Consider the following 27,521-nt stretch of genomic DNA (forward strand, 5'->3'; position numbering starts at 1 on the left):
ATGACACAGTATGAATATTATGGACCTATGTATGTTTGTTTAAAATTCCAACCCCCAAAAGAGAGGCTTATATAGAATATTTAAGTAATGTGGCAGGAAAAAAAATACCCTTGATATAAGATTAGGCAAAAACCAAACCAAACCAACCCAACCCACAACACATTTAATTTTCTCTTCATCCAGTTAGCTGAGGAATAGTATGAATCTTACAAGCCAGTGGATGTTCGCTTTTTCATGCTCCGTCTCTGAGCTAAACTTGAAGCAGCAACAGGCTCTAGAATTGGTTGGAAAGACTTGGGAGTCAAGGCAGAATATGTTGCAACCATTGCTTCCTAAAATAATGACAAAACATTACAAGTTCAGTAACAATCTCTGTAGGAAAAAAGTATTTAATAATACACCACAAGACCTCTACTTATGAAATTTTCCCTTTTACAATGCTGCTATAGTAAGGGGCCAAGTTAAAGAACCAGAAACAGCTAAGTTGCACATACATACATACATACATATGGTTTGAAATAATTATATAGTAGAAATTTTATTTAGCCATAAAAAAGAACAAAATATCATTTGCAAATAAAATGGGTAGAGTTGAAAACAGTCAAGTTAAACAAAATAATGTAGAATCTAAGAGTAAATGCTACACACTTTTCCCAATATGTGGTATCTAGGCCTTGAAAAGACAAAGGGACTATTGGTACTAACACTGTAACTGGGGGAGAACAAGGCAAGGTGGATGGGAGAAAGGGATTCTCAGAGGGCATTAAAGAGTAAGTAGGATCAAAATACAACATATGCATGTAAGAAAAAATCATCACGAACTCCATTTATTTTGGGAAATTTATATAAGCTAAAAGATAATTTTATTAGAAAAGACGTAGTAAAAAGCATTAAGAGTTCACTATTTGTAATAGCCAGAACCTGGAAACAACTTAGGTGCCCCTCAATAGAAGAGTGGATAAAGAAGGAGTGGCACATATACACATTAGAATTCTACTCAGCGGTAAAAAACAATGACATCTTGAATTTTGCATGCAAATGGATGGAAATAGAAAACACTATCCTGAGTGAGGTAACCCAGACCCAAAGAGATGAATATGGTATGTACTCACTCATAAGTGGATACTAGCCATAAATAAAGGACATTGAGCCTGTAATTCGTGATCCTAGAGAAGCTAAATAAGAAGGTGAACCCAAAGAATAACATATAGTTATCCTCCTGGATATTGGAAGTGGACAAGATTTCCGGACAGGGGTTGGGAGCACAGGGGTAAGGGTGGGATGGGGATAAGGGGAGATGGGGAGAGTGAAGGGAGAAGGGGAGGATGGGGAGAGCTTGAGGGAATGGGATGGTTGGGATGGAGGAAAAGTGGATATGGGAGCAGGGAAGAAGATATCTTAATTAAGGGAGCCATTTTAGGGTTGGCAAGAGACTTGACTCTAGAGGGGTTCCCAGGTGTCCAAGGAGATGTCCCCAGCTTGTCCCTTGGGCAGCAGAGGAGAGGGTGTCTGAACTGGCCTTATTCTATAGCCACACTGATGAATATCTTGCATATCACCATAGAACCTTCATCTGGTGATAGATGGAGATAGAGACAGAGACCTACATTGGAGCACTGGACTGAGCTCCCAAGGTCCATATGAAGAGCAAAAGGAGGGAGAACATGAGCAAGGAAGTCAGGACAGTGAGGGGTGCGTCCACCCACTGAGATGGCAGTACTGATCTAATGGGAGATCACCAAGTCCAGTTGGACTGGAACTGATGGAGCATGTGATCAAACCGGACTCTCTGAATGTGGCTGACGGTGGAGGCTGATGGAGAAGCCAAGGACAATGGCACTGGGTTTTGATTCTACTTGACGGGCTTTGTGGGAGCCTAGTCTGTTTGGATGCTCACCTTCCTGGACCTGGGGGAAATAGAGAGGACCTTGGACTTCCTATAGGGTAGGGAACCCTGACTGCTCCTTGGACTGGAGAAGCAGGGGGAGGGGCGTTGGGGGGAGGGGAGGGAAATAGGAGGAGGAAAGGAGGTGGAAATTTTCAATAAAAAATAAAAAAATGTGAAAAGAGTGAGTTTTAATTTTAAAATAAATAACACTCAGTTAAAAAAATCTATCTTCAAGAAATAAAGATATTTTATACATCAATGGGTAACATGAGATACACATTAGTTGTGTGTTCATTTTACCGTAACAACATGTGATGCATCATTTGTCTTTGGCTGATCCCTCGGCAAATGTTCTCTCTGGGTTATCCAAGAGTGTTTTAATACTTGTTCAGCAGTATAACGCTGACGTGGGTCCATATGAAGCATATGAGAAAGCAAATCCTAAATGGATACAGAAATTTACATGAAAATACGTAATTCACATTCCTTCAAAATATGAAAGTATCAGTAATTAAAATGCTTTATCAATACTTATGAAAAAACAGTATATGTACTCTGAATGGTTAGCTTTCAGTGTGTGTGTGTGTGTGTGTGTGTGCGCGCGCGCGTGTGTGTATATATATATTTTAAAGTCACAAATTTGAAAGGGAAAGATGGAGAGAAGGGAGGGGCAAGAACGATATAGATGCAGTGCTCATATATGAAATTCTCAAAAAAATCTAAAGACAAAAAATAATCATGAATCAGATTTTTCATTATGTGGTAAAGTTTTTATTTTGTAAATCCATGTATACCAATAAAAGACCCCCAACCCTAGTCTCCAACTTAAGATGTTTTTATGATCAACTAGGCCAGGGCAAAACAGGATATCTGTGGGTGGCAGAAGCAGTCTAGAGACAAGTTGCACCTGCCAAAAAGGAAAAACACCCAGTCCTTTGTGTAATCTATCAAAACCTGAGGGGGCAGAAACTGGCTGAAACTGGCTTGATCTAGACATGTTTTTGTCCTGATGTTGACCCAACCCATATGTTAATTTGAATTGACCAATGGTGTTGCTGTTGCTATGCTTCCCCAGTATGTAACCTTGAGACCTGATAAATACTTGCTGAAAAAATACACAGGGGGGATCAGTCTCATGAGAGTACTGAGTCACCTGTAGGCGCCTTTGACAATAAAAAATCCTCTTGCTGTTTGCATCCACTGGCGTGGCTTATTGAGTCTGGGGGATCCTTCCCTGAGCCCTAGAAATTAGAGTCTTTCATCTTGGCGGTTCCATCAAGATTCCCCTACTTGATAACCCACAGTGCCAATTGGGAGGTAACTGTCCATCCGTTGTGTGATTCGTTAGGTGTTTCTGTAAGTCATTTGTATGTACAAATGCACTGTAGGCTAAGCAAAGGAGGGAGCTGACGGGTTCTGTACTCCTCTTTAGCCACCCTGGGAGACGTTCCGCGTTCTGGGCATTCCTGGGGCCCGATTTTTGGGGGTCCAATTTGTTTCTGAGAATGAACAGGCCACTCTACTAGAGAGTAGGGGAGTTGTAGTCTCGCCTTCTCCATCTGAACATTTGCTTTCAGTTTTATGCCAAATCTGTGCCACGTGGCTTCTGGGCTGCTGTCTGTCTGTTTTGTCTGTATAGTTTTTGTCTTGATCTATTAGGAAGAAAAGCCCAATATGGGACAAAAATCTAACCACCTCCTTAAGTTTGACTGTAGGGCACTGGAAAGACGTCCAGCTCTGGGCCAAAGGCCAGGGGGTGGATGTCAAGAAGAAATGGCGGCTCCTTTGTACCTCCGAATGGCCGACTCTTAATTCCATCTGGCCAAAGGATGGTACCTTTAACTTGGATGTTATCTTGTAGATTAAGGAGCGTGTCTTCAGCTCAGGACCCCAAGGATGCCCGGATCAGATTCCCTATATCATCACCTGGGAATCTTTGGCTCGGGACCCACCTGCTTGGGTCTTCCCCTTCGTCTCCCCGCAGCCCTCCGCTCCTCAATCTCCTTCCTCCTTCACCCCTTTGCAACCTACCCCCAGTCTCTATGCCTCCCTCAAACCCCAACCTACCCGCCTTTATCCTATTCTGGAGAAACATAAGCCCAAGCCCACAATCCCCAAGCCGGTCCTCCCTCCCTTGGGGGGACCACTCATAGACCTCCTAAGAGAGGACCCCCCACCATATCAGCCTCCACCAGCCCCGGTGGGGGATGAAGGACATTATGAATATGAAGTTGAGGAACCAGGAGATGAAACTGCCCCAGACAGCACCACTCCAGCTGGGGTGACAGGAGGGGAACTGCCGCCTCAGAGGACACCACGAGCCTCAGGAGCCTGTCTCCCAGGCGTTTCCCCTCCAGCAGGGGGGAAACGGCCAGGTTCAATACTGGCCATTCTTTGTTTCCGATTTGTACAATTGGAAGACCCATAACTCGTCCTTTTCGAAGGACCCTGTTGCCCTCACGGCCCTAATAGTCTATTCTCATAACCCATCAACCCACTTGGGATGGCTGCCAACAACTCTTGCAGGCTCTACTGACCTCAGAGGAAAAACAGCGCGTTTTCCTCGAGGCAAGCAAGAAAGTTCCAGGGGCTGACGGGGCCCCAACCCAACTCCCCAATGAGATTGATACCGCCTTTCCCCTGAATTGTCCTGACTAGGACTTCAACACAGCTGCAGGAAGGGAGCGTCTTCGCCTCTACTGCTAGCTTCTCATTGCGGGCCTCTGTGGCGCAGGGCGCCGACCTACCAATTTGGCCCAGGTAACACAGGGTTCAGAAGAGACTCCAGCTGCCTTCCTAGAGCGGCTAATGGAAGTCTACCGTATGTACACCCCTTATGATCCAATGAGTCCGGATCAACAGGGCAATGTTTCCATGGCTTTCATCTGGCAATCTGCTCCAGATATTAGAAATAAGTTACAGAGACTGGAGGGCTTGCAGGATTATACTCTCCAGGATCTTATGAAAGAGGCAGAAAATATATTTAACAGAAAAGAGACACCAGAAGAAAAAGAAGAAAGATTACGTAGGTTGCAGGAAGAGAGAGATGACAGGCTTAGAAAGCAAATGGAAGAATGCGAGGACAGGAGAGACAAGAAACGAACTAGGGAAGTAAGCAAGATCTTGGCCACTGTAGCTAACCAGACTAAGCCAGAAGCAGGGAGTCCAGATAGGATGGGAGACAGAAGGAGGCCAGGAGTAGACCGCAACCAATGTGCCTACTGCAAAGAGAAAGGACATTGGATTAAAGACTGTCCCAAGAGACCCAGAAATCCCAGGAAATAGCCGGCCCAATTGCTGGCCCTAGATAAAGACTAGGCCAGTCAGGTCCAGCAGCTCCCCCCTGACCCTGGATAACCCTGAAAGTAGGGGGGCAACCAGTAACCTTCCTAGTAGACACCGGAGCCCAACATTCAGTCTTAACTAGAGCAGAACATTGGCCGCTTTAATATCTCTGTGGATTTTCTTCTCTGAATGTAGATAATCAAGTCCTTTCAAAATTTCTCATAATATGGTAGCAATCTTAATTTCATCTAAACGGCCAGGTTCTAATAGATCCAGGGCAGAGCGTCCACCAAGATATTCCATTATTATCCATGGTTTGGTGTCCTTCACACAGGATCCATAATGTTTGGTTACATATTGGCTGTCACACTGACTCAGCACTGTGATCTCTTGTTGCATAAAAGACGCTGGAAAACGGACCTTGGGACAGCCCCTCACCATTTTAGCCTCTCATGTGATTGAGTCACTCATTTGCCAGCCACCAAACTGCTGGCTCTCCAATGCCCAAATGACTCATTATCAGTTACTCCTGCTGGATGCAGACAAGGTCCACTTCGGCCCAGCAGTAATCCTGAATCCTGCCACGTTGCTCCACTCCGGAGGGGCAAACCCCTCATGACTGCCAACAAATCCTTGCAGAAATGCATGGAACCCGGCTGGACCTAACAGACCAACCCCTGAAAGGGGCCGACTTAACCTGGTACACGGATGGAAGAAGTTACCTGCTCAACAGAGAAAGAAAGGCCAGAGCAGCAATAATGGACAGAAAGCAGGTAATCTGGGCCAGCACCCTGCCACCTGGAACTTCAGCTCAGCGGGTAGAGCTCGTCGCGCTTACCCAAGCTTACAGCTGGCAGAAGATAAGGTACTCAATGTCTATACCAATAGCCGCTATGCTTTGCCACCGCTCATATTCATGGGGAAATATATGGGAGAAGGGGTCTTCTAACCTCAGAAGGAAAGGACATTAAAAACAAGGCTGAAATCTTGGCCCTGCTTAAAGCCTTATTTCTCCCTAAGAGACTAAGCATTATACATTGCCCTGGACATCAGAAAGGGGAGACTGAAATAGCTAAAGGAAACCGCCTGGCAGATGAAATGGCCAAGCAGGCGGCCCTAGACCCTCAGCACTTGTCGGTAACAGTATTGACTGAACAGGAAGGCCCGGAAAAATACCTGGACTCATTGACTATGCCGATAAAGATCTGGATATAGTCCAGAAATTGGGGGCAGACTATGATCATAAGAGACAACGATGGATATTCCAAGGAAAGACAGTAATGCCTGTACATGTAGCCAGAGAGCTAATTTCCTCCTTGCATAAACTGACCCACCTGAGCACCAAAAAGATGAACACCCTGCTCAGCAGACAGGAAATGGGTAGCTATATATCCAAGAAAGAAACCCTGATACAGCAAATCGTCAGCAATTGTAAAGTCTGTGCCCAAGTAAATGCTGGCAAAACAAACAGGCCGCCTGGACTCAGACTCAGGGGGCATAGGCCTGGGATCCATTGGGAAATAGATTTTACTGAAGTTAAACCTGGCATGTATGGTTATCGGTATCTGTTAGTTTTTATAGACACCTTTTCTGGATGGGTCGAAGCTTTTCCTACCAAAAAGGAAACTGCACAGACCGTTGTCAAGAAGCTCTTGGAAGAAATCTTCCCACGGTATGGACTACCCTAGGTACTTGGGACTGATAATAGTCCTGCCTTTGTCTCCCAGGTAAGTCAATTAGTGGCCAAGTTACTGGGGATTGATTGGAAATTGCATTGTGCCTATAGGCCCCAGAGCTCAGGACAGGTAGAAAGAATGAATAGAACAATTAAGGAGGTTTTAAATTGATGCTTGAGACTGGCGCTAAGGACTGGGTACAGCTCCTACCCCTGGCATTGTATCGAGCCAGGAACACCCTGGGATCACATGGATTAACTCCTTTTGAAATCCTGTACGGAGGCCCTCCTCCAAACATTGCCTTCTTTGACTCTGATATTGCTGATCATACCAGCAGGCTGACTGCCCTGCAGGCTCACTTGCAAGCTCTCCAGTTGGTACAACAGGAAATTTGGAAGCCCCTGGCAGCTGTCTACCGGGACTCAGACCAGTCGCCTGTTGTCCCACACCCCTACAAGATAGCATTTGAGTCCGGAGACATCAGACCAAGACTTTGGAGCCACAGTGGAAAGGGCCATACACCGCCGTTTGACAGCACCGAAGGTGGACGGAATTGCTGCCTGGATCCACGTTTCACATGTCAAAGCAGCCCGACTAGAGCATCTCACTGGCACCCCTGACCCAGAATCCCCATGCAAACTTCAACGCTCTCAAAACCCTCTAAAGATAAGATTTGTTCGCTCTTAATTTTAACCTCTCTCTATATATATCTGACCTTTTCATGGTTCTGGCCCAGCAATATCAAATGCTGAGAAAAACAGATTCAGAGTCTAATCTAGCTAAGGATCAGGACCAATGGACATAAAGATTTAATCCATGATAAAGAAAAAGGGAGGGAATGAAAGACCCTAACCCTAGTCTCCAACTTAAGATGTTTTTATGATCAACTAGGCCAGGGCAAAACAGGATATCTGTGGGCAGCAGAAGCAGTCTTGAGACCAGTTGCACCTGCCAAAAAGGAAAAACACCCAGTCCTTTGTGTAATCTATCAAAACCTGAGGGGGCAGAAACTGGCTGAAACTGGCTTGATCTAGACATGTTTTTGTCCTGATGTTGACCCACCCCATATGATAATTTGAATTGACCAATGATGTTGCTGTTGTTATGCTTCCCTAGTATGTAACCCCGAGACCCTATAAATACTTGCTGAAAAAATACACGGGGGGTGGGGGGGGCTCAGTCTCATGAGAGAACTGAGTCACCTGTTAGGTGCCTTCAACAATAAAAAGTCCTCTTGCTGTTTGCATCCATTGGCTTGGCTTATTGAGTCTGGGGGATCGTTCCCTGAACCTTAGAAATTAGGGTCTTTCACCAAGTTTCTAGAACTGGGATTTTGTTAGTAAGAAAAGAGGAAACGAACATTTAAGATAGCAGGACAATGGGAATGTTTTAAATGAGCAAGAAAAAAAGCTACAGAACTTTGCTAGAAAGCTAGAACCCCAAGATGTAATGGTTTGCATATTCAGATAAAACATAAAGGGGAGGCTGTCATGCAGTTAGCTAATCCATTCAATAAGTAAGGGCTTTCTGCATTATATGCTGATGACAGTAGAATATAAACCTCATGTCAGCAACTATTGTTATAATAATGGTCCAGTCATCATAAGTCTTCATCAAATTAACAATGAATATTTGATATTTCTTATAATTATAACTGTGATAGAATATAACTTAATAGTAACATACAATTTTACATACACCAAAGCATGTATGTAACCATTTGAGTAAACTATCCTTACTTTTAGGAAAGAAGTAAAATCACCTCAACAAGAATTTCTTAATAGAGAAAGACATCATTTGTACAATTTTTATTACCCAGAACAATGAAACTAAGATGATAGATAATAACAATAGATAAAAGATTAATACCCTTGTATTCTCGCAACTCAGTAGGCTGAGCCAGGAGGATCACAACAAGTTAAAGGCAAACTTAGGATATATGTTAAGTTTGGGACCAGCACTGTTTGACCCTATTTTTTATAAAAAGGAAAAGAAAAAACATAATCTGTTAAAAATATTTCAAAGCTTTAGATAATCAAAAAAACCAATGTGGAATACAAAAATTGTGCAAAAATAAACAGAAATTGAATATTGAATATGATAGATGCAAAATGAAGAGTGGGTTTGAGGGCATATGATCCATATATATTATATATTTGCATAAAGTCTTTATAAAACCTAGTAGCATATAAAATGAGTATATGAAAATAAAAGATAATGAACATTTCAATAAAACAGACTTAAATAGTGAATCAAAAATTAATAAGTAACTCTTATTTTTTTCAGCAAGCCTATTACTACACATATAACAAAATGAATTAAAATCAGTATATCATAAAGCTATCTGTATTACAATATTCACAACAGCACTATTGACAACAGCCACAAGATAAAAACAACTCATCTGTCCACCAACCCTTAAACGGATAAAGAAATGCCAAACCTATAATTATAATTCATGGTAGTGCATGAGTGAATATTTTGTGTATCTATGTATATGAGTTTATATATGTACAAGATAGAATACCATTCAGTCACAACAGAATGAAATTCTGTAATTTGTGACAACATGGATAGAACTGGAGATCAATATGTTAGTGAAACAAGCCAGGCATAGCAACACAATTATGACATGATTTCACTCAGTATGTGGAATGTTAATGCAGTCAATCTCATAGAAATGAGAGTAAAATGTGGGGAGGGTAGATGGGTAATTTTGATCAGTTACCATTGGATAGCATTAAGAATTTCTGGTATGCTACCACAGAGAAGTGTGACTAGAGATAAAAACAAACACCTAGAACAGAGAATTCTTCAATGTTTCATTTTAAAGAAATAAGTGTTTGAGGAGGTACATATGTTAACCTACTTTAAACATTACACAATGTATACATATTAATGCAGTGTAAGTTATATTATTAATATGAACAAGTTTTATGGCTTATGTATCATTTAAATACAAATATAAAATAAGTATGGCAAAGTGTATAAATAGTGACATAAATGAAGCAATGAAGGATAATATAAGGAGGTGCATGTCTGCAAAAATTGAAATGTACTGTCATAAATTTTACTCAGAAGGGTCTCAGTTGCTGATTACCTGCCATATAGCAAACTACAATCATATTACCTCCAAATACTTGAACACTTACTATGTATCACATATGCAACCTATTTTAAAATACCCAGAATACTAAAATAACATATATGAGGTGTTTAATCTTTGTAACAACTTTGAGGTAGGTATTACTAACATCACTTTTTGATATGGTAACCGAGATACAAATAGGTTAGGTAACAGTCTGAAAGTCATAAACTTAGTAAGTCATAAAGTCAGGCTATGCAATCTATGCACCATCCTATGTCTTAATTGCTATTCTACATGACCTTTCATCCTTCCTCTATCAACACTAAAAAAATGATACTTGAATTTTAAATAATTACTACAGCTTTATATTTTTGTTTCTTTGTTTCATTTTTAGAAGTAGATTCTCATTCACCCTATGCTAACCTTGAACTTCCATATACCAAAGTCATCCCTGAACAAGATGACCTGCAACTTCTGACTCTCTTGCTTCTACCTACCTGGTGCTGTGAAAATAGAGGCATGTGTCATCATCATGTTCAGTTTAATGAGGTATTGGGGAGCAAACCCAGGGTAATAACTATCACATAAATATAGCACGCATTCAACGTTGGTAGCATTAAGTTATAGCATTTATGAGAAAGTAAAATGTTATATTTCTAAAGAAAAAATTCAATTTCATAATGAAATGTGATATGAAGATAAGCTATAATAATTTGAGACTTGAATCACTACACATGAGTAAAAGCTATAAATCAAGGCTGTGCCAAGTAAACTGTGTTTTATGCCAAAACCAACACGTACTTCATAAATGGTTTCCAAGTGCCTTAACACAAAAAGGAGTTCATTTATATAGAAAGTACTGATTTTTCACTCAGGATAGTGTTTTCTATTTCCATCCATTTGTATGCAAAATTCAAGAAGTCCTTGTTTTTTACTGCTGAGTAATACTCTAATATGTATATATTCCATACTTTCTTCATCCATTCTTCCGTTGAAGGGCATCTAGGTTGTTTCCAGGTTCTGGCTATTACAAACAATGCTGCCATGAACATAGTTGAGCACATAGTTTTGTTGTATGATAGGGCCTCTCTTGGGTATATTCCCAAGAGTGGTATTGCTGGATCCAGGGGTAGGTTGATCCCGAATTTCCTGAGAAACCGAAACACTGCTTTCCAGAGTGGTTGCACAAGTTTGCATTCCCACCAGCAATGGGTGAGTGTACCCCTTTCTCCACAACCTCTCCAGCAAAGGCTATCATTGGTGTTTTTTATTTTAGCCATTCTGACAGGTGTAAGGTGGTATCTTAAAGTTGTCTTGATTTGCATTTCCCTGATCGCTAAGGAAGTTGAGCATGACCTTAAGTGTCTTTTGGCCATTTGAAGTTCTTCTGTTGAGAATTCTCTGTTCAGATCAGTGCCCCATTTTATAATTGGGTTGATTAGCCTTTTACGGGATCTCACCAAGGCCAGCTGGCCTAGGTCTGAAAAAGCATGGGATAAATCCGGACTAGCTGAACATAGCGGACAATGAGGAATACTGAGAATTCAAGAACAATTGCAGTGGGTTTTTGATCCTACTGCACGTACTGGCTTTGTGGGAGCCTAGGCAGTTTGAATGCTCACCTTATGAGACCTGGATAGAGGTGGGCAGTCCTTGGGCTTCCCACAGGTCAGGGAACCCTGATTGCTCTTCGAGCAGATGAGGGGGGGGGACTTGATCGGGGGAGGGGGAGGGAAATGGGAAGCGGTTGTGGGGACGAGGCAGAAATCCTTAATAAATAAATAAATTTAAAAAATAAAAAAAAGAAAGTACTGATTTTTAACACAAACATGTATTCTACTGATATATAGCTCAATATATACATGAAGTAATCATGACTTAGACATAAATCCATACCAGACTTTTATTATAATTTCTTCCTAATAAAGACAGTATCAGAATGGTGATTAGTTTTTTACTAACAAATGTATTCACAACAAAATGCAAATAGTTTGCTACTTTAAAAAAAAACTAAACTTGTTTGAAAAGGAATTTATCTTATTTATTTTAAATCATCCCTCAAAAAAAAAGAAAGTTCTCCTTGATAGAATGATAAGCAGAGGATGGGAGATCAAAAGTATCATTATCTTAAGCAATATTCACTAAATATTTTGATGGCTAAAAGAAAAATGGGAAGATTCGAATAATTTGTCACTTACATATGACTACTTTTATGATATTACTGGCCAGTTTTTGAAAAATTATACTTGACTATGACAAAAAACATTCATGTATAATATAGTTATTATATTAATATATAGTTATTTATACTTATACTATAGCAGGGCATTTATACTTTGATAATATACTGAAACAATGGTCAACATAATTAATAAATTCATCTAAACTGAAACCCTAAAATTTCTTTCATCTATATATACTTGTAATAAAAGCTTTATAACCGACATGAATACCAAAATACAGCAAATTTTCTATTCACTTCACAACACTCAGATGGTAAACGTACCCGCTATACATAGTAATAATATATAAGCTTTCAATTTTGATCACATATTTCTATTCAACTTCATTTGGTATATGTGATGTATGACAAATGCTTTAACCATAAAATCCCACCAATACAGCTCCCTAATAATGTCCTGAACTGAATGACCTCAATAGACATGCAAAGAAAAAAAAGCTTAAAAAAACTTAACCCTATACCCAGGCAACAGAGAAATGCTTTGAGCAAGAAAAATTAGTCTTTCCTAGAGACGCGCACACCAATTGGTTATCCCAGATGTTCAGTCCTGAAAACATACACAAAGGTGGCATTATACCGATTGGGCAGGCTGATTTTCACACACAAACAATTAAAGAAAATGAGGCCATAAATTTAAAAGAGAAAAGTATGTTATATGACAGGATTTGGACATAAGAAAGAGAAAATAAAGTAATTATAATCTCATTATAAGAAAATTAAATAAATAAAAACTGACATGACATCATAAGGAAACCAAACAATAAGTATACATTGGAATATAGCTTCAGGATTTTAATAATTTAATATGAACAAAGTAAAACTGAACATATTTATGATTTATACCTTAGCTCCATCTGAAATATTGTCCCAGTTTCCACCACTCAAAGAGAACTTCCCATTGCCTATACGCAGGAGTATTTCTTCAGGAGTATCATTGGGTCCATTGGAAAATGGAGTGTAGCTGTTTATAAAGTAGATTTTAATAAACATACAAAGGTACATTTTGTACATAATTGAAAGTGATGGCTAAAAGTCTATATACAAATATGAAAAGAAGCATCATTATTAGGCAAGAGCATTGCTTAATAATTCCCTTTACTATTAATATGAAATCATGTATCTCAAACAATGAATTTAATCCTAATAAATTATTTGACAAAGAATTTTGCTGATTACTTCTTTGCTTCCTTTGATTAGCAAACTAAGGGTGGACTTTTATATAAACATATAGTATTATAATGAGACCACAATAAAGCACAAATATTCTGTTTTGAAAGGCTTAAGGTCAGCAAGGCAATATATTTACTAGGAAGAAGTTTTAATTCTTACATAATCATAATATATTGTACCAATTCAGCTTACTCATCAACGTTTTATTTTTATGAATATAATTAGTGGAAATAAGTTACAATTTTCAGTTAATATCTATGAAAACGAATTATATTTAATATTGATGAGAATGTAATAAAAACACAGCCTCTGAATTATGTACATAAAATTACTCATGGGTTGAAAGAAACTCATAAATTTAAGGTGGATTTTAAAATTAACTTGACCAAAGTGATTATTTTTCTAACACTTTATTAGATGTAACCAAAATTTCTTTATACTTGAGAATTGGAAAGCTGATTTATGGTTGAAAGTATTAGGAGACAGCTTGCAGTAAAGTCTTCATTCCTTCATCTAACAATTGGGCTTAAATAACATCAAACACATACTTATATATAATAATTTCTTATTTAATCATAAAGCAAATATTTGAAAGCAGCAAGGAAGAAATTATATACTATGGTCTAAAACCTATAATATTGACTATATGTGATATGGTATACCATTCTATAAAGAGCTTATAATTTTTAAAATTCTGACATATGCAATTATGTACAGCCAATTAACAATTAACATTAATTTATGTTGCTAATGTATTTTATGTTTTTATACAGCAGTTAAATTGAGTATTTAAAATGTCATAAGTAACGTTCTGATATTTACTAGTTAACCATTCCTTTTTGAAAATCACAATAATTCATATAACCATAACTATTCACTTTAAAATAAAAGTGTTGCTCCCTATTAAGAGTAAAATATCATTTTAACCAATTATAGATTATAAACATTAACATGGTCTAATTATTATCATATTTATTTTGAGTATATCTTCATCCTATTAATGGTGGACATGTATGTATATGCTTCTCGTTTAATGTGTAGTATTACATTCTTATCAATCATCTTACTAAATTTGTTGCCGAGAATTAAAGTGCTTTCTTAATAAAATTAACTTAATATTAACAAGCTCAGTGGACATACTCCGATTATAATATACAGCTAATCAATAGTCTAGTAAGTTCAATCGTTAACCACACAGTGTAAAAATAAAAGGCTTATTCTAAAGCGTATTCTATATGAAAGCTTTTCTATTTTTGTATTGTTCTCATTTTATAAATAAAAGTATAGATTTGAAAATATTAATGGGATGTCTAACAGTATTTTCTTCTGTACTCTTTCTAGATGAAGATATGCCCTCAAGTTCAAATAACAAGAGTTTGTAAATATCTTACCCAGCCAACATAGTGTAAAATAGGACTCCTAAACTCCAAATATCACAAGCAGCATCATATCCCTGTTGAGTGAGAACCTGCAAAAAAAAATTCATGGTATGAAATCTTAGTACGATAAACTCATATTATATATATATATATATATATATATATATATATATATATATATACACATACATATCACTGCAATATTGTATAGATTCTAATAATTTCATAAATATTAATAATATAAACATAAGTATAAAATTTTAAATTATTTTATGTCCTGCAAAGGTAAAAGTAAAATCAGCAAACACTGCATGATCTAGGATTATTATTGGCTGATATGTAATACAGACTAGACAGGAAAAAGAGCAACCCTATAAGATATAAAACCTAAGCCTTCGTTCTTCCTCATTTCAAATTGAAGAAAAAAACATCTAAACTTAAAACTTGTATGTACAAGTGTTTGATGGAACTATAAATAACACTGAGGTTTTTCATTCTGATATTGACTCTTATGAGGTAGATATTAATTATTCCAATTCTGAAGATGACACTGAGGGCAATGTTAAGTAACCGGCCCATCATCATTAAACTGGTTAGTACTGTAGAACAGGCATTCTTACTAAACGGCAGTGCTTTTAATATCTATGAAAACAGCTTCTTATTTTGAGATAGGGTTTTCTTTTAAAGCCGAGCATGACTGAGAACTCCCTATTATATAGCCCGTGCTGTCCTTAAACGTGTGACAATCTTCTTGCTTCAACCTTCCAAGTGCTGGAATTACATTAGGTATGAGTCATCACATCTTGCTTGATAACTCTTTCCTAGTGATTGGGGTATGTGTGTGGTGTGTGTGTTGTATGTGTTTAAATATTTTGTAAAAGGACTACGCAGGGGTCCGAATCCTCGGGGCACCCAAGCGGGCGGGAGTTCCTTTGTTTCTATGGCCTGCCTACACCAACCAGCAGAGAGGCCTGATCTCTTGGTGCCAGGAGAGCCAGCATTGGGGTGAGTTTCTGGCCCCGCAGCGCCAGCCTGGGACCAGGAGCTCAGAGGCTCCTTGAACCCCTATCCTTCTTGGGCTCTCTGCAGGGCCTCTACTCCCTGGGTGCTGCCTCTTTCTTCCTTAGCCAACCCAGCTTCCATCCAGAACCCTCCCCACTTCGGCCCCACCGCCCTCTTTCGGCACATAACATCACCCAGCCCAGCCTGTCTGATCACTGGGTCCGAATCCTCGGGGCACCCAAGCGGGCAGGAGTTCCTTTCTTTCTATGCCCTGCCTGCACCAAGCAGGGTAGGCGCTTTGTTTGCCAGCTGCCCAACCAGCACGGAGACCTGATCTCTCAGCACCAGGAGAGCCAACGTTGGGGAGAGTCAGCGTTGGGTAGGCAAGGAGACTTGATCCGGTAAAAGAAGATCCATAAGGGAGCATTTGGAAGAAGAGATGGGCAGATGCCAAGGCAAGAATTCGCCCAACAAGCTGAAAAGCAACATGAAGCCACCAGAAACCAGTGACCTCACAACGGGAGGACATGAACACCTTGATCAAGAAGAAGTAGAAAAGATTGACTTCATGAAAGTGATTGACACCCTTAAACAGCATGTAAAAAACGCCCTTATAGAAATGGATGAGAAATATAACAGAACGTTTGAAGAATTGAATAAATCAGTGAATGATACCCTAGAAAACCAAGGAAAAACAATCAAACGGAAAATGGAAACACTTCAAGACTTGAAAACTGAAATGGAGGCAAAGAAGAAAACACAAACAGAGGGTCGGCTGGACATGGAAAATTTAAGTAAACAAACAGAGTCTACAGAAACAAGCATAACCAACAGAATACAGGAGTTAGAAGAAAGAATCTCAGATTCTGAAGATACCATAGAGAAAATAAACACACTGATCAAAGAAAACAGCAAGTCCAACAAACTCTCATCACAAAACATTCAGGAAATATGGGACACAATAAAAAGACCAAACCTAAGAATAATAGGAGTAGAAGAAGGAGAAGAAGTGCAGCTCAATGGTCCAGAAAATATATTAAATAAAATTATAGAAGAAAACTTTCCCAACCTAAAGAAAGATATACCTATGACGGTTCAAGAAGCATACAGAACACCGAATAGGCTGGATCAAAAAAAAATCCCCTTGTCATATAATTATCAAAACACAAAGCATACAGAATAAGGAAAGAATATTAAAAGCTGCAAAGGAAAAGGGCCAAATTACTTATAAAGGTAAACCTATCAGACTTACACGTGACTTCTCCACGGAAACCATGAAAGCCAGAAGGTCCTGGAAAGATGTACTGCAGAAACTGAGAGACCATGGATGCAAGCCCAGATTACAATACCCAGCCAAGCTTTCGCTCACTATAAATGGAGAAAACAAAATTTTCCAGGATAAATATAATTTAAACAATACGCAGCCACAAATCCAGCCTTACAGAAAGTAATAGAAGGAAAATCACTAACCAAGGAGTCCAACAATGCCCACAATAACTCAGACATCTAGAGACCCTTCACCAACACAAATCAAAGAAGGGAAACACACAAACTCTACGACTAAAAAAATGACCGGAGTTAACAACCACTGGTCATTAATATCACTTAATGTCAATGGACTCAACTCACCTATAAAAAGGCACAGGCTAAGAGATTGGATACGAAAACAGGATCCAACATTCTGCTGTTTACAAGAAACACACCTCAACCACAAAGACAGGCACCTACTCAGAGTAAAGGGCTGGGAAAAGGCTTATCAAGCAAATGGACCTAAGAAACAAGCAGGTGTGGCCATACATATCTCTAACAAAGTTGACTTCAAACTTAAATCAATCAGAAGAGATGGAGAGGGGCATTTTATATTCATAACAGGAACAGTTCATCAGGATGAAGTCTCAATCCTGAACATCTATGCCCCTAATATAAAAGCACCCACGTACAAAAAAGAAACATTACTAAAACTAAAGGCAGCCATCAAACCGCACACAGTAATAGTAGGAGACTTCAACACTCCTCTCTCACCAATGGACAGGTCAATCAGACAGAAACCTAACAGAAAAATAAGAGAATTAATGGAGGTAATGAAGCAAATGGACTTAACAGACATCGATAGAACATTCCACCCAAATAGGAAAGAATATACCTTCTTCTCTGCAGCTCATGGAACCTTCTCAAAAATCGACCACATAGTCGGTAACAAAGCAAACATCCACAGTTACAAAAAATATTAGTAACCACCTGTGTCTTATCAGATCACCATGGATTAAAGTTAGAATTAAACAACAATGCTACCCCCAGAAAGCCTACAAATTCATGGAAACTGAACAGTCAACTACTGAACCATACCTGGATTAAGGAAGAAATTAAGAAAGAAATTAAAGTCTTCCTTGAATTCAATGAAAATAAAGAAACAACACTCAAACTCACGGGACACTATGAAAGCAGTCCTGAGAGGAAAGTTCATAGCACTAAGTGCCCACTTAAATAAAACAGAGAAAGCACACATTGGAGAATTAACAGCCCACCTAAAAGCTCTCGAAAAAAAAGAAGCAGATTCACCTAGGAGGAGTAGAATTCTGGAAATAATCAAACTGAGGGCTGAAATCAACAAAAAGAAACACAGAAAACAATACAAGAATCAATGAAACAAAAAGCTGGTTCCTGGAGAAAATCAACAAGATTGATGAACCCCTATCCAAACTAATCAAGTGGCAGAGAGAGAATTTGCAAATTAATAAGATCAGAAATGAATAGGGGGACATAAACACAGACAAAGAGGAAATTCAGAGAATCGTTAGATCTTACTACAAAAGTCTATATGCCACAAAACTGGAAAATGTAAAGGAAATGGACACTTTTTTAGATATATACCATATACCAAAGTTAAACCAGCACCAGGTGAACAATCTAAATAGACCTGTTAGTCGCGAAGAATTAGAAGAGGTTATCAAAACCCTCCCTACCAAAAAAAGCCCAGGACCAGATGGTTTCAATGCGGAATTCTACCAGAACTTCCAAGAAGAACTAATACCTATACTCCTTAATGTAGTTCACAATATAGAAACAGAAGAGGAATTGCCAAATTCCTTTTATGAAGCTACAGTTACTCTGATACCAAAACCACACAAAGACTCAACCAAGAAAGAGAATTATAGACCAATCTCACTCATGAACATCGTTGCAAAAATCCTCAACAAAATACTGGCAAACCGAATCCAAGAACACATTAGAAAAATTATCCATTATGATCAAGTAGGCTTCATCATCAACAGGGATACAGGGCTGGTTCAACATACGAAAATCTATCAATGTAATCCATCATATAAATAAACTGAAAGAAAAAAAAAACATATGATCATTTCATTAGATGTTGAAAAAGCATTTAACAAAATTCAACATCCCTTTATGGATAAAAGTATTGGAGAGATTAGGGATACAAGGGTCATACCTAAATATAATAAAAGCTATATACAGCAAGCCGACAGCTAACATCAAATTAAACGGAGAGAAACTCAAAGCCATCCCACTTAACTCAGGAACACGGCAAGGCTGTCCACTCTAGCCATACCTCTTCAATATAGTGCTTGAAGTTTTAGCAATAGCAATAAGACAACATAAGGGGATCAAGGGGATTCGAATTGGAAAGGAAGAAGTAAAACTTTCATTATTTGCAGATGATATGATAGTGTACATAAGCGACCCCCAAAACTCCACCAAAGAACTTTTACAGCTGATAAACACCTTTAGTAATGTGGCAGGATACAAGATCAACTCCAAAAAATCAGTCGCCCTCTTATACACAAAGGATATGGAAGCAGAGAGGGAAATCAGAGAAGCTTACCTTTCACGATAGCCACAAACAGCATAAAATATCTTGGGGTAAATCTAACCAAGGAAGTGAAAGATCTATTTGACAAGAACTTTAAGGCATTGAAGAAAGAAACTGAGGAGTATACCAGAAAATGGAAGGACCTCCCTTGCTCTTGGATTGGAAGGATCAACATAGTAAAAATGGCAATTCTACCAAAGGCTATTTATAGATTCAATGCAATCCCCATCAAGGTCCCATCAAAATTCTTCACAGATCTTGAGAGGACAATAATCAACTTTATATGGAAAAACAAAAAACCCAGGAGAGCCAAAACAATCCTATACAATAAAGGATTGTCTGGAGGCATTACCATCCCTGACTTCAAACTCTATTACAGAGCTACAGTGATGAAAACAGTGTGGTACTGGCATAAAAACAGAGAAGTCGACCAATGGAATCGTATAGAAGACCCGAATTTTAACCCACAAACCGATGAACACTTCATTTTTGATAAAGGAGCCAAAAGTATACAATGGAAGAAAGAAAGTATCTTCAATAAATGGTGCTGGCATAACTGGATGTCAACCTGTAGAATGAAAATAGACCCATATCTATCACCATGCACAAAACTCAAGTCCAAATGGATTAAAGACCTCACTATCAGTCAGAACACATTGAACCTGATAGAAGAGAAAGTGGGAAGTAACCTACAACAGATGGGCACAGGAGATCGCTTCCTATGTGTAACCCCAATAGCACAGACATTAAGGGCAACATTGAACAAATGGGACCTACTAAAACTGAGAAGCTTCTGTAAAGCAAAGGACACTGTCACCAAGACAAAAAGGCAACCTACTGACTGGGAGAAGATCTTCACCAACCCCGCAACAGACAAAGGTCTGATCTCCAAAATATATAGAGAACTCAGGAAACTAGACGTTAAAATGCTAATTAACCCAATTATAAAATGGGGCACTGAACTGAACAGAGAATTCTCAGCAGAGGAAGTTCAAATGGCCAAAAGACACTTAAGGTCATGCTCAACCTCCTTAGCGATCAGGGAAATGCAGAGCAAAACAACTTGGAGATATCATCTTACACCTGTCAGAATGGCTAAAATAAAAAACTTCAATGGCAGCCTTTGCTGGAGAGGCTGTGGAGGAAGGGGTACCCGCATTCATTGCTTGTGGGAATGCAATCTTGTGCAACCACTTTGGAAATCTGTGTTTCGGTTGCTCAGGAAATTCTGGATCAACCTACCCCTGGACCCAGCAATACCACTCCTGCGAATATACCCAAGAGATGCCCTATCATATGACAAGAGCATTTGTTCAACTATGTTCATAGCAGTATTATTTGTAATAGCCAGAACCTGGAAACAACCTAGATGCCCTTCAATGGAAGAATGGATGAAGAAAGTGTGGAATATATACACATTAGAGTACTACGCTGCGGTAAAAAACAATGACTTCTCGAAATTTGCATGCAAATGGATGGAAATAGAAAACACTATCCTGAGTGAGGTAACCCAGACCCAAAAAGATGAATATGGGATGTACTCACTCATAATTTGTTTCTAGTCATAAATAAGGGTCACGGAGTCTACAATTCGTGATCCTAAAGAAGCTAAGTAAGAAGGTGAACCAAAGGAAAAACATATTGTTGTAGTCTTGGCTATGGGAAGTAGACAAAATTGCCGGGGAGAAAATTGGGATCTTGGGGATGGGGTGGGATGGGGGTAAGGGGAGATGGGGAGAGAAAAGGGAGAAGGGGAGGATGGGGGGACCTTGGGGAAAAAGGAGGATTGGGATAAAGGAAGGTTGGATAGGGGAGCATGGAAGCACAATTCTTAGTTAAGGGAGCCACCTTAGGGTTGGCAAGAGACTTGAATTAGAGGGGCTCCCAGGTGCCCAAGCCAAGGTCCCCAGTTAGTTCCTTGGGCAGCTGAGGATAGGGAACCTGAAATGACCCTATCCCATAGCAATACTGACGAATATCTTGCATATCATCATAGAACCTTCATCTTGTGATGGATGGAGATAGAGACAGAGACCCACACTGGAGCACTGGACTGAGCTCCCAAGGTCCCAAGGAGGAGCAGAAGGAGGGAGAACATGAGCAAAGAAGTTGGGACCACGAGGGATGCACCCACCCACTGTGACAGTGGAGCTGATCTACGGGGAGCTCACCAAGGCCAGCTGGACTATGACTGAAAAAGCATGGGATAAAACTGGACTCTCTGAACATGGTGAACAATGAGGGCTGATGAGAAGCCAAGGACAATAGCACGGGGTTTTGATCCTACCTAATGTGCTTGCATTGTGGGAGCCTAGCCAGTTTGGATGTTCACCTTCCTAGAAATGGACGGAGGGGGGAGGACCTAGGACTTCCCACAGGGCAGGGAACCCTGACTGCTCTTTGGACTGGAGAGGGAGGGGGAGAGGAGTGGGGGGAGGGGGCTAAGGGTGGGAGGAGGGGGAGAAGTGTGGGAGGAGGGGGAGGGAAATGGGAAGGTGGGAGGAGGTGGAAACTTGTTTTTTTTTCTCCTTTTTTCAATAAAAAAAGTTAAAAAAAAGGACTACACATTATACAACAACAAATTCCAATAATGATTTATATCTATGTAATGTGGGTATAAATCTGTAATAAAAAAGATAAAACAAGATAATAGGAAAACTTGTGTTATGAGATAGTTTGAGACACAAAGATGGTATTGTGAAAACAGCAGGATATTTCTGATAAATTCCTAATAGCTTTATTAGTATTTATATAATAATTTGTACAAATAATTTTGTTTGAAGGACATTATTAACAAATACCAAAAATGTTTTTACTGTAAATTAATGTAAGTTCTAAGAAGCTCAAGAGCATTTGTGGAAAAACTAAAGGGATGAGGAGACAGTGAGATGGCACAGTTAGCAATGGTGGCCTGAGCCTGGTCCTGACTCCTCTGACTTCCACATGTACACCATGGCATACACATTCTCCTCATGTGCACAAACACACAGAATAAACATATCAATGTCATTTTTTTAATTAAAAAAAGATAAAATGAGGGCATCATTTTTTAAATTAAGAAATTAAGCACACTGCTAAAGCATAAGAAATACAACAGAAAGATTATTAATTCATTAACACTGAAGGTTACATAACCATCAGTGTGGACTTTTCATCTAGAAAAGGCTAAAATATTATAGTTATGACTTTCACAATTATCAGATATAAACAATAAGTAACTTGCTTAAAATATATTTATAATTCCTATAAATACATTTATAAATAAGAGCACACATGGTTATGCATGGTGATGCATGCTTGTAATGCTTACAATCAGGTAGCTCTAGGCCAGTGTTGGGTATATGAGACATTTTTTTAGAACAAATAAAGGACACATATTTAAAACTGAAATGCTATGGAAGACTGGACTATAGAAGCTCTAATGATTGCAACCTAAAGCTACATCACAGTGTTTTTATTCTTGTATGTTCTCATTTCTTAACACCTCTTAAAGTTCTAGACATCCCATGTTTACCTAGTTTGCCCTACTCATATTTGTATTTTATGCGCCTTCACAGAGTTACCTGAAATGGTGGTTTGCATGAGATTCTGAAAGCTTGAGAAATAATGCCAAGACAACAAGGCCAAAGTCTTGTAACCTCTGTTTCTCTATAACAGACACTTCATTTGCCCCCTCCCAGGTATAGTAAATAGAAGTGTGTTTGCTTTAGATTACCCATAACTTATCATCTATTACTATTTAGACTGATGTTTCCAAACAGAGGTAAAACATTGTGACTGTCAAAAGCCTAAACGCGTGCAACCTTTGCTCATTTGACCTTGTTTAATTCTGAGAATATAAAGAGTCTGATGCTTTGAATAAAATTAGCTATTGCATGAAACTTTAGTCTATCTCATTTTAGGGCTTCACTCTCCCATATTCCTGCTGCCTACTATAGCAGCAACAGTGACATGCACCTATAGTCCTAGATACTTGGGAGGCTAAGGCAGGAAAACTGCTTAAATCCAGAAGCCTGAGGGTTAAGAAAAGGCCCAATATCTATATAATTTTTCTAAGGTATGAGAACAGTGGAACTGTGCAGTAAGTGTTATAATATTATAGTTTATCACACAAATCTCGTTTTTTACTTCCTATAAACTTAGTCACATTCTGTGTGGGTATAAAAGGAAAATATTTTGTTCCATAATTAGTCTTCAATGTCATATAATAATGACTACATGAAGCCAAAAGAGAAACAAGGCATGGTGGTAGAATTAATGAATGAGGATAGTATTCAGCCTGTAATTTTGTATCTTTTCACTTGCATCAAGATAAATTTGGGACAATTAAAATAGTTAATTCTATAACCCTCTCTACCATTTGGATTTGCAAGTCTCCAAAAAGTAACACATAGAAATTCTAATTTCTTTTGCACTGTTTAATAAATATTTGACAAAAAACATATGGCAGCACAATCCATAAAAAATAAGGTAATTTCAATATTATATTATCAGAAGCTGTGAATATATCATTCTTCAAATTTATTTTAAGTTAAATAGATTCAAGACCATTCTAAGACTTAATTACACATTTATTATCAGTCAGGTAATATAATATTCTTGGATTTTCTTGTATAAAAGTAAATAACTGAGGATAATTTTAGAGAGATTAGAATAAAGAAATGCACATAAAGGATGACTGAAGCAAAACATATCCAAAAACTTAGTGAACATTATTTTTTAATGCTATGTTAAAATTGCAATAACAAGGCCAGGTGGTGGTGGCACACGCCTTTAATCCCAGCACTGGGAAGGCAGTGACAGGCAGATCTCTGTGAGATCAAGGCCAGCTTGGTCTAAAGAGCTAGTGCCAGGATAGGCTCCAAAGCTACAGAGAAACCCTGTCTTGAAAAACCTAAAAAATAAAATAAAATAAAAATGCAATAACCAGTGATTTTTCTTAGAAAATCAGGACTCTTATGTAATGTGATTAAATTATGAAAGCACAGCCCCATAAATTCTATTATTTCTTAAAATATTTGCATGGTTACTTCAAGCTTTATGATTCCATTTTAAAATGACTATCTTGTATGTAGTTTGATAGCATATTTTGACAGAATCTGAAAATTTAAAGACTAATGTATTTCATTTCTAGGAACTTAGAAATAATTACTAACTTTTGGCAGGGTCTTCAGCACTTGATAAAATATTTCAAAGCACTCCAAACACACAAGTGCGAGCCAAAGATAGTTCAAATAAATGCCAGTTGTGGAGAAGTGCTCTCCACATGCCCACCTGAAAAATTCTCACTATTACAATAAACAAAGTGTCTTATTGCAGTGGAAGTCTGCTAGGATGAAAAAGCAGCAGTGTACTGTATTGTACTGTGTACATATATTCATTAAAATGATGGCCTAACCATTAATCCTAAAATGTTTATCTAACAATTAATCTAAACATGCATATACTGTGTGTTAATTTATTTTAATTATTTTGGTGCTCTTTTGGGACACATTCATTCCTAAACTTTTTCTAGTAAGTTTCTATAAAAAAAAAACAAAGAGAAAAATTATACAAAATTAAGCCAAGATTAAAAATTTTCCCATTAAAATAAGTAGTTAATATATTATTATTTGCATTAAAGATAACTATTTAGAAAATTTATGGTGACTATATAGATTATATTTAGCAGAAGATACCACATTTCAAATATTCTGGTTTCCTAACCTATTAAAAAGAAAGCCTAGAAATACTTTTTTTATGTACAAGGTAGTATCTCATACACATGAGGGCAGTCCAAATAAAATAACCTCTTTGGGAATATGTACCCCAGATTTATTTCTGAAAAGCATAGCTTCTACCCAGTATAATTGAGTAAAAATGGTATATTCATTATAAGTGTCATTAAAGTACAGAATAAATCACTCACACATTCCTAATTTGCTACAAACCAAATCATATCATCAAGAGCTTATAAAAGCAAAATTGTATCTATACCCCAATCGCATCTAAAGCGAAATTCATAAAAATTAAAAGAATAGTTCATCGATAGTTACTTTTATTTTCATTTTCAGAAAATATTTTCATAACATCTAACTTAAAATATATTTACATACAACATACATTAGCTGCTTAAAATGATCAATTATTTGATATAAATATAAAATATATATGAGATAAGAATTCACTTTCAGATTATCTGATCATACTTTTCTGATTTGGCAAAATCATTTTTTTTTCAAAATGAGTTTTAGATATTTGGATTAGTATATAACAACTGCCATTGATGATCAACATCTACAACATGTTAAAAACAATTCCTGACTTATAAACACATGTTATAAAGAAATTTATGTAGCCAGTGCAATCCCTGATTGACTTCACCAATCTTGTCTTACTGCTTCAGGATGTACTAATATCAGAGAGCTCCTAAAGTACAATCTGTAGTCCTGAACTTTCCAGCCTCATCTTCTCTTAACTCTTCGTTCCCAAGGAACAACAGATGATTTAACAGGCAAAAACAATGTTTCTATTTAAAAACAAATCAAAAGTGAATCTAAAGATGTATCTTAGTCCTAAAATGTATGATTCTTAGCAAGGCATATTGACACACATCTGTGATCCCAGCCATCAGGAGACAAAGGAAGACTTTGCTGTGTGTTGCAGCTTTAGTGAGTAATAGCTATATAGTAAAACCCTCTTTAAAAATCATACAAGTTCTATATTAGTATATAGCCTAAAAGAACAGACTACTCTGATTAGAAGATATATGTTTGATTTAGATGCTAGTAATTACCTGACTTTATATTATAAATTATAATTCAAATTTTAAAAGAGCTTTATTGTTATAAAAAATGGCATCTGCTTTTTCCTGTGTTCACCAACATATTTGCCATCATATAGACTTAATTTAAGCAAGACAATGAACAGGAAACAGTAAAACCTAAAGAATACCTCAGGTGCTACAAAGTTTGCAGTGTAGCACGGAGTTAACAGAAGTCCATTTTCTCCTCGAAGCTGTTTTGCAAACCCAAAATCACAGATCTTAATTGAATCTGCATTGGCTGATTCATCCATGTACAAAATATTACTGGGCTTAAGATCACGATGAACAACCTTGAATATAAAAGAAAACAGCATTATAATTGTATAACTAATTTTTTGTTAAAACATTTAATATGTTTATAGAAAAAAAATTTCCCATTTTATTCCCAACCTATGGCATCAAAAATAACGAGAAAAGTATTCTGCGAGGTAGACATTACACTATCTGCCAGTATTTCTATCTTCAATTGGTTCTACTTTTAGATATAATAGTCTAAAGTTTCACCCAGTGCCCCACATCCACTTCGACTATTAACTCTTGATATAGTACACAAGTTAAGAGCCTTCAGACTCAAGAGAATTTAGAAAAGTAAAGAAACAGTGTTGAGTAACACATTTGGCTGAAGGATGAACCAGAGTTGTGGGTAGGTTCCCATATCTGTTGCTATTACACTAAGAACTAAGAGCAGTCTCTATTATACACCTTCATTTGGAAAAAAATAAATACTTCTGTTTGAGAAGAGCAGAAAAGAGACAGCAGAAGAACATAAAAACAAAGCTGAGACAACTATACAGCAAAGAACCAGCACTGACACATAAAATTAAGATTTTATATGAAAGCAAAGGATATGAAGACATCAAAGCTAGTACACTAAACAAGAGATTTCAATTCAAACTCAGCCAACATTATACTTAAAGCAAAATAATAACCACTGGAGGAGAGTAACAAAATATAAATATTTTCATAACTTTATATCACCATAGGATACAATTACAAACCATCTGATTTACATAAACAAGACAAGTAGAACATAGCCACAAGAAAAAAAAATAATCTAGGTCTGATTCTCAGAAGAACCAAGTTAGAATCTGTAGAATTAAGTGGTTATAAAGATTCTCAACAAAATAAAACATACTTACAACGTATGAAATTCGCAA

At 37.9% G+C, this 27,521-nt stretch overlaps 1 protein-coding gene across 1 annotated transcript in view; it reads right to left on the minus strand.

Moving 5' to 3' along the window:
* Positions 1 to 206: 206 nt before the first annotated feature.
* LOC121443466 (ribosomal protein S6 kinase alpha-6-like) overlaps positions 207 to 27,521 on the minus strand; it is a 160,084-nt gene continuing 132,769 nt past the window's right edge. Inside the window, 5 exon segments of the mRNA XM_041645216.1 lie at positions 207 to 332; positions 2,189 to 2,329; positions 13,023 to 13,140; positions 14,741 to 14,817; positions 26,493 to 26,654. Of these exon segments, the coding sequence (XP_041501150.1) occupies positions 207 to 332; positions 2,189 to 2,329; positions 13,023 to 13,140; positions 14,741 to 14,817; positions 26,493 to 26,654 (624 nt within the window).

This window comes from Microtus oregoni, unplaced genomic scaffold (assembly GCF_018167655.1).
Source record: "Microtus oregoni isolate MIOR12 unplaced genomic scaffold, Mior012 000107F_ref0000227, whole genome shotgun sequence".
NCBI lineage: Eukaryota > Metazoa > Chordata > Mammalia > Rodentia > Cricetidae > Microtus > Microtus oregoni.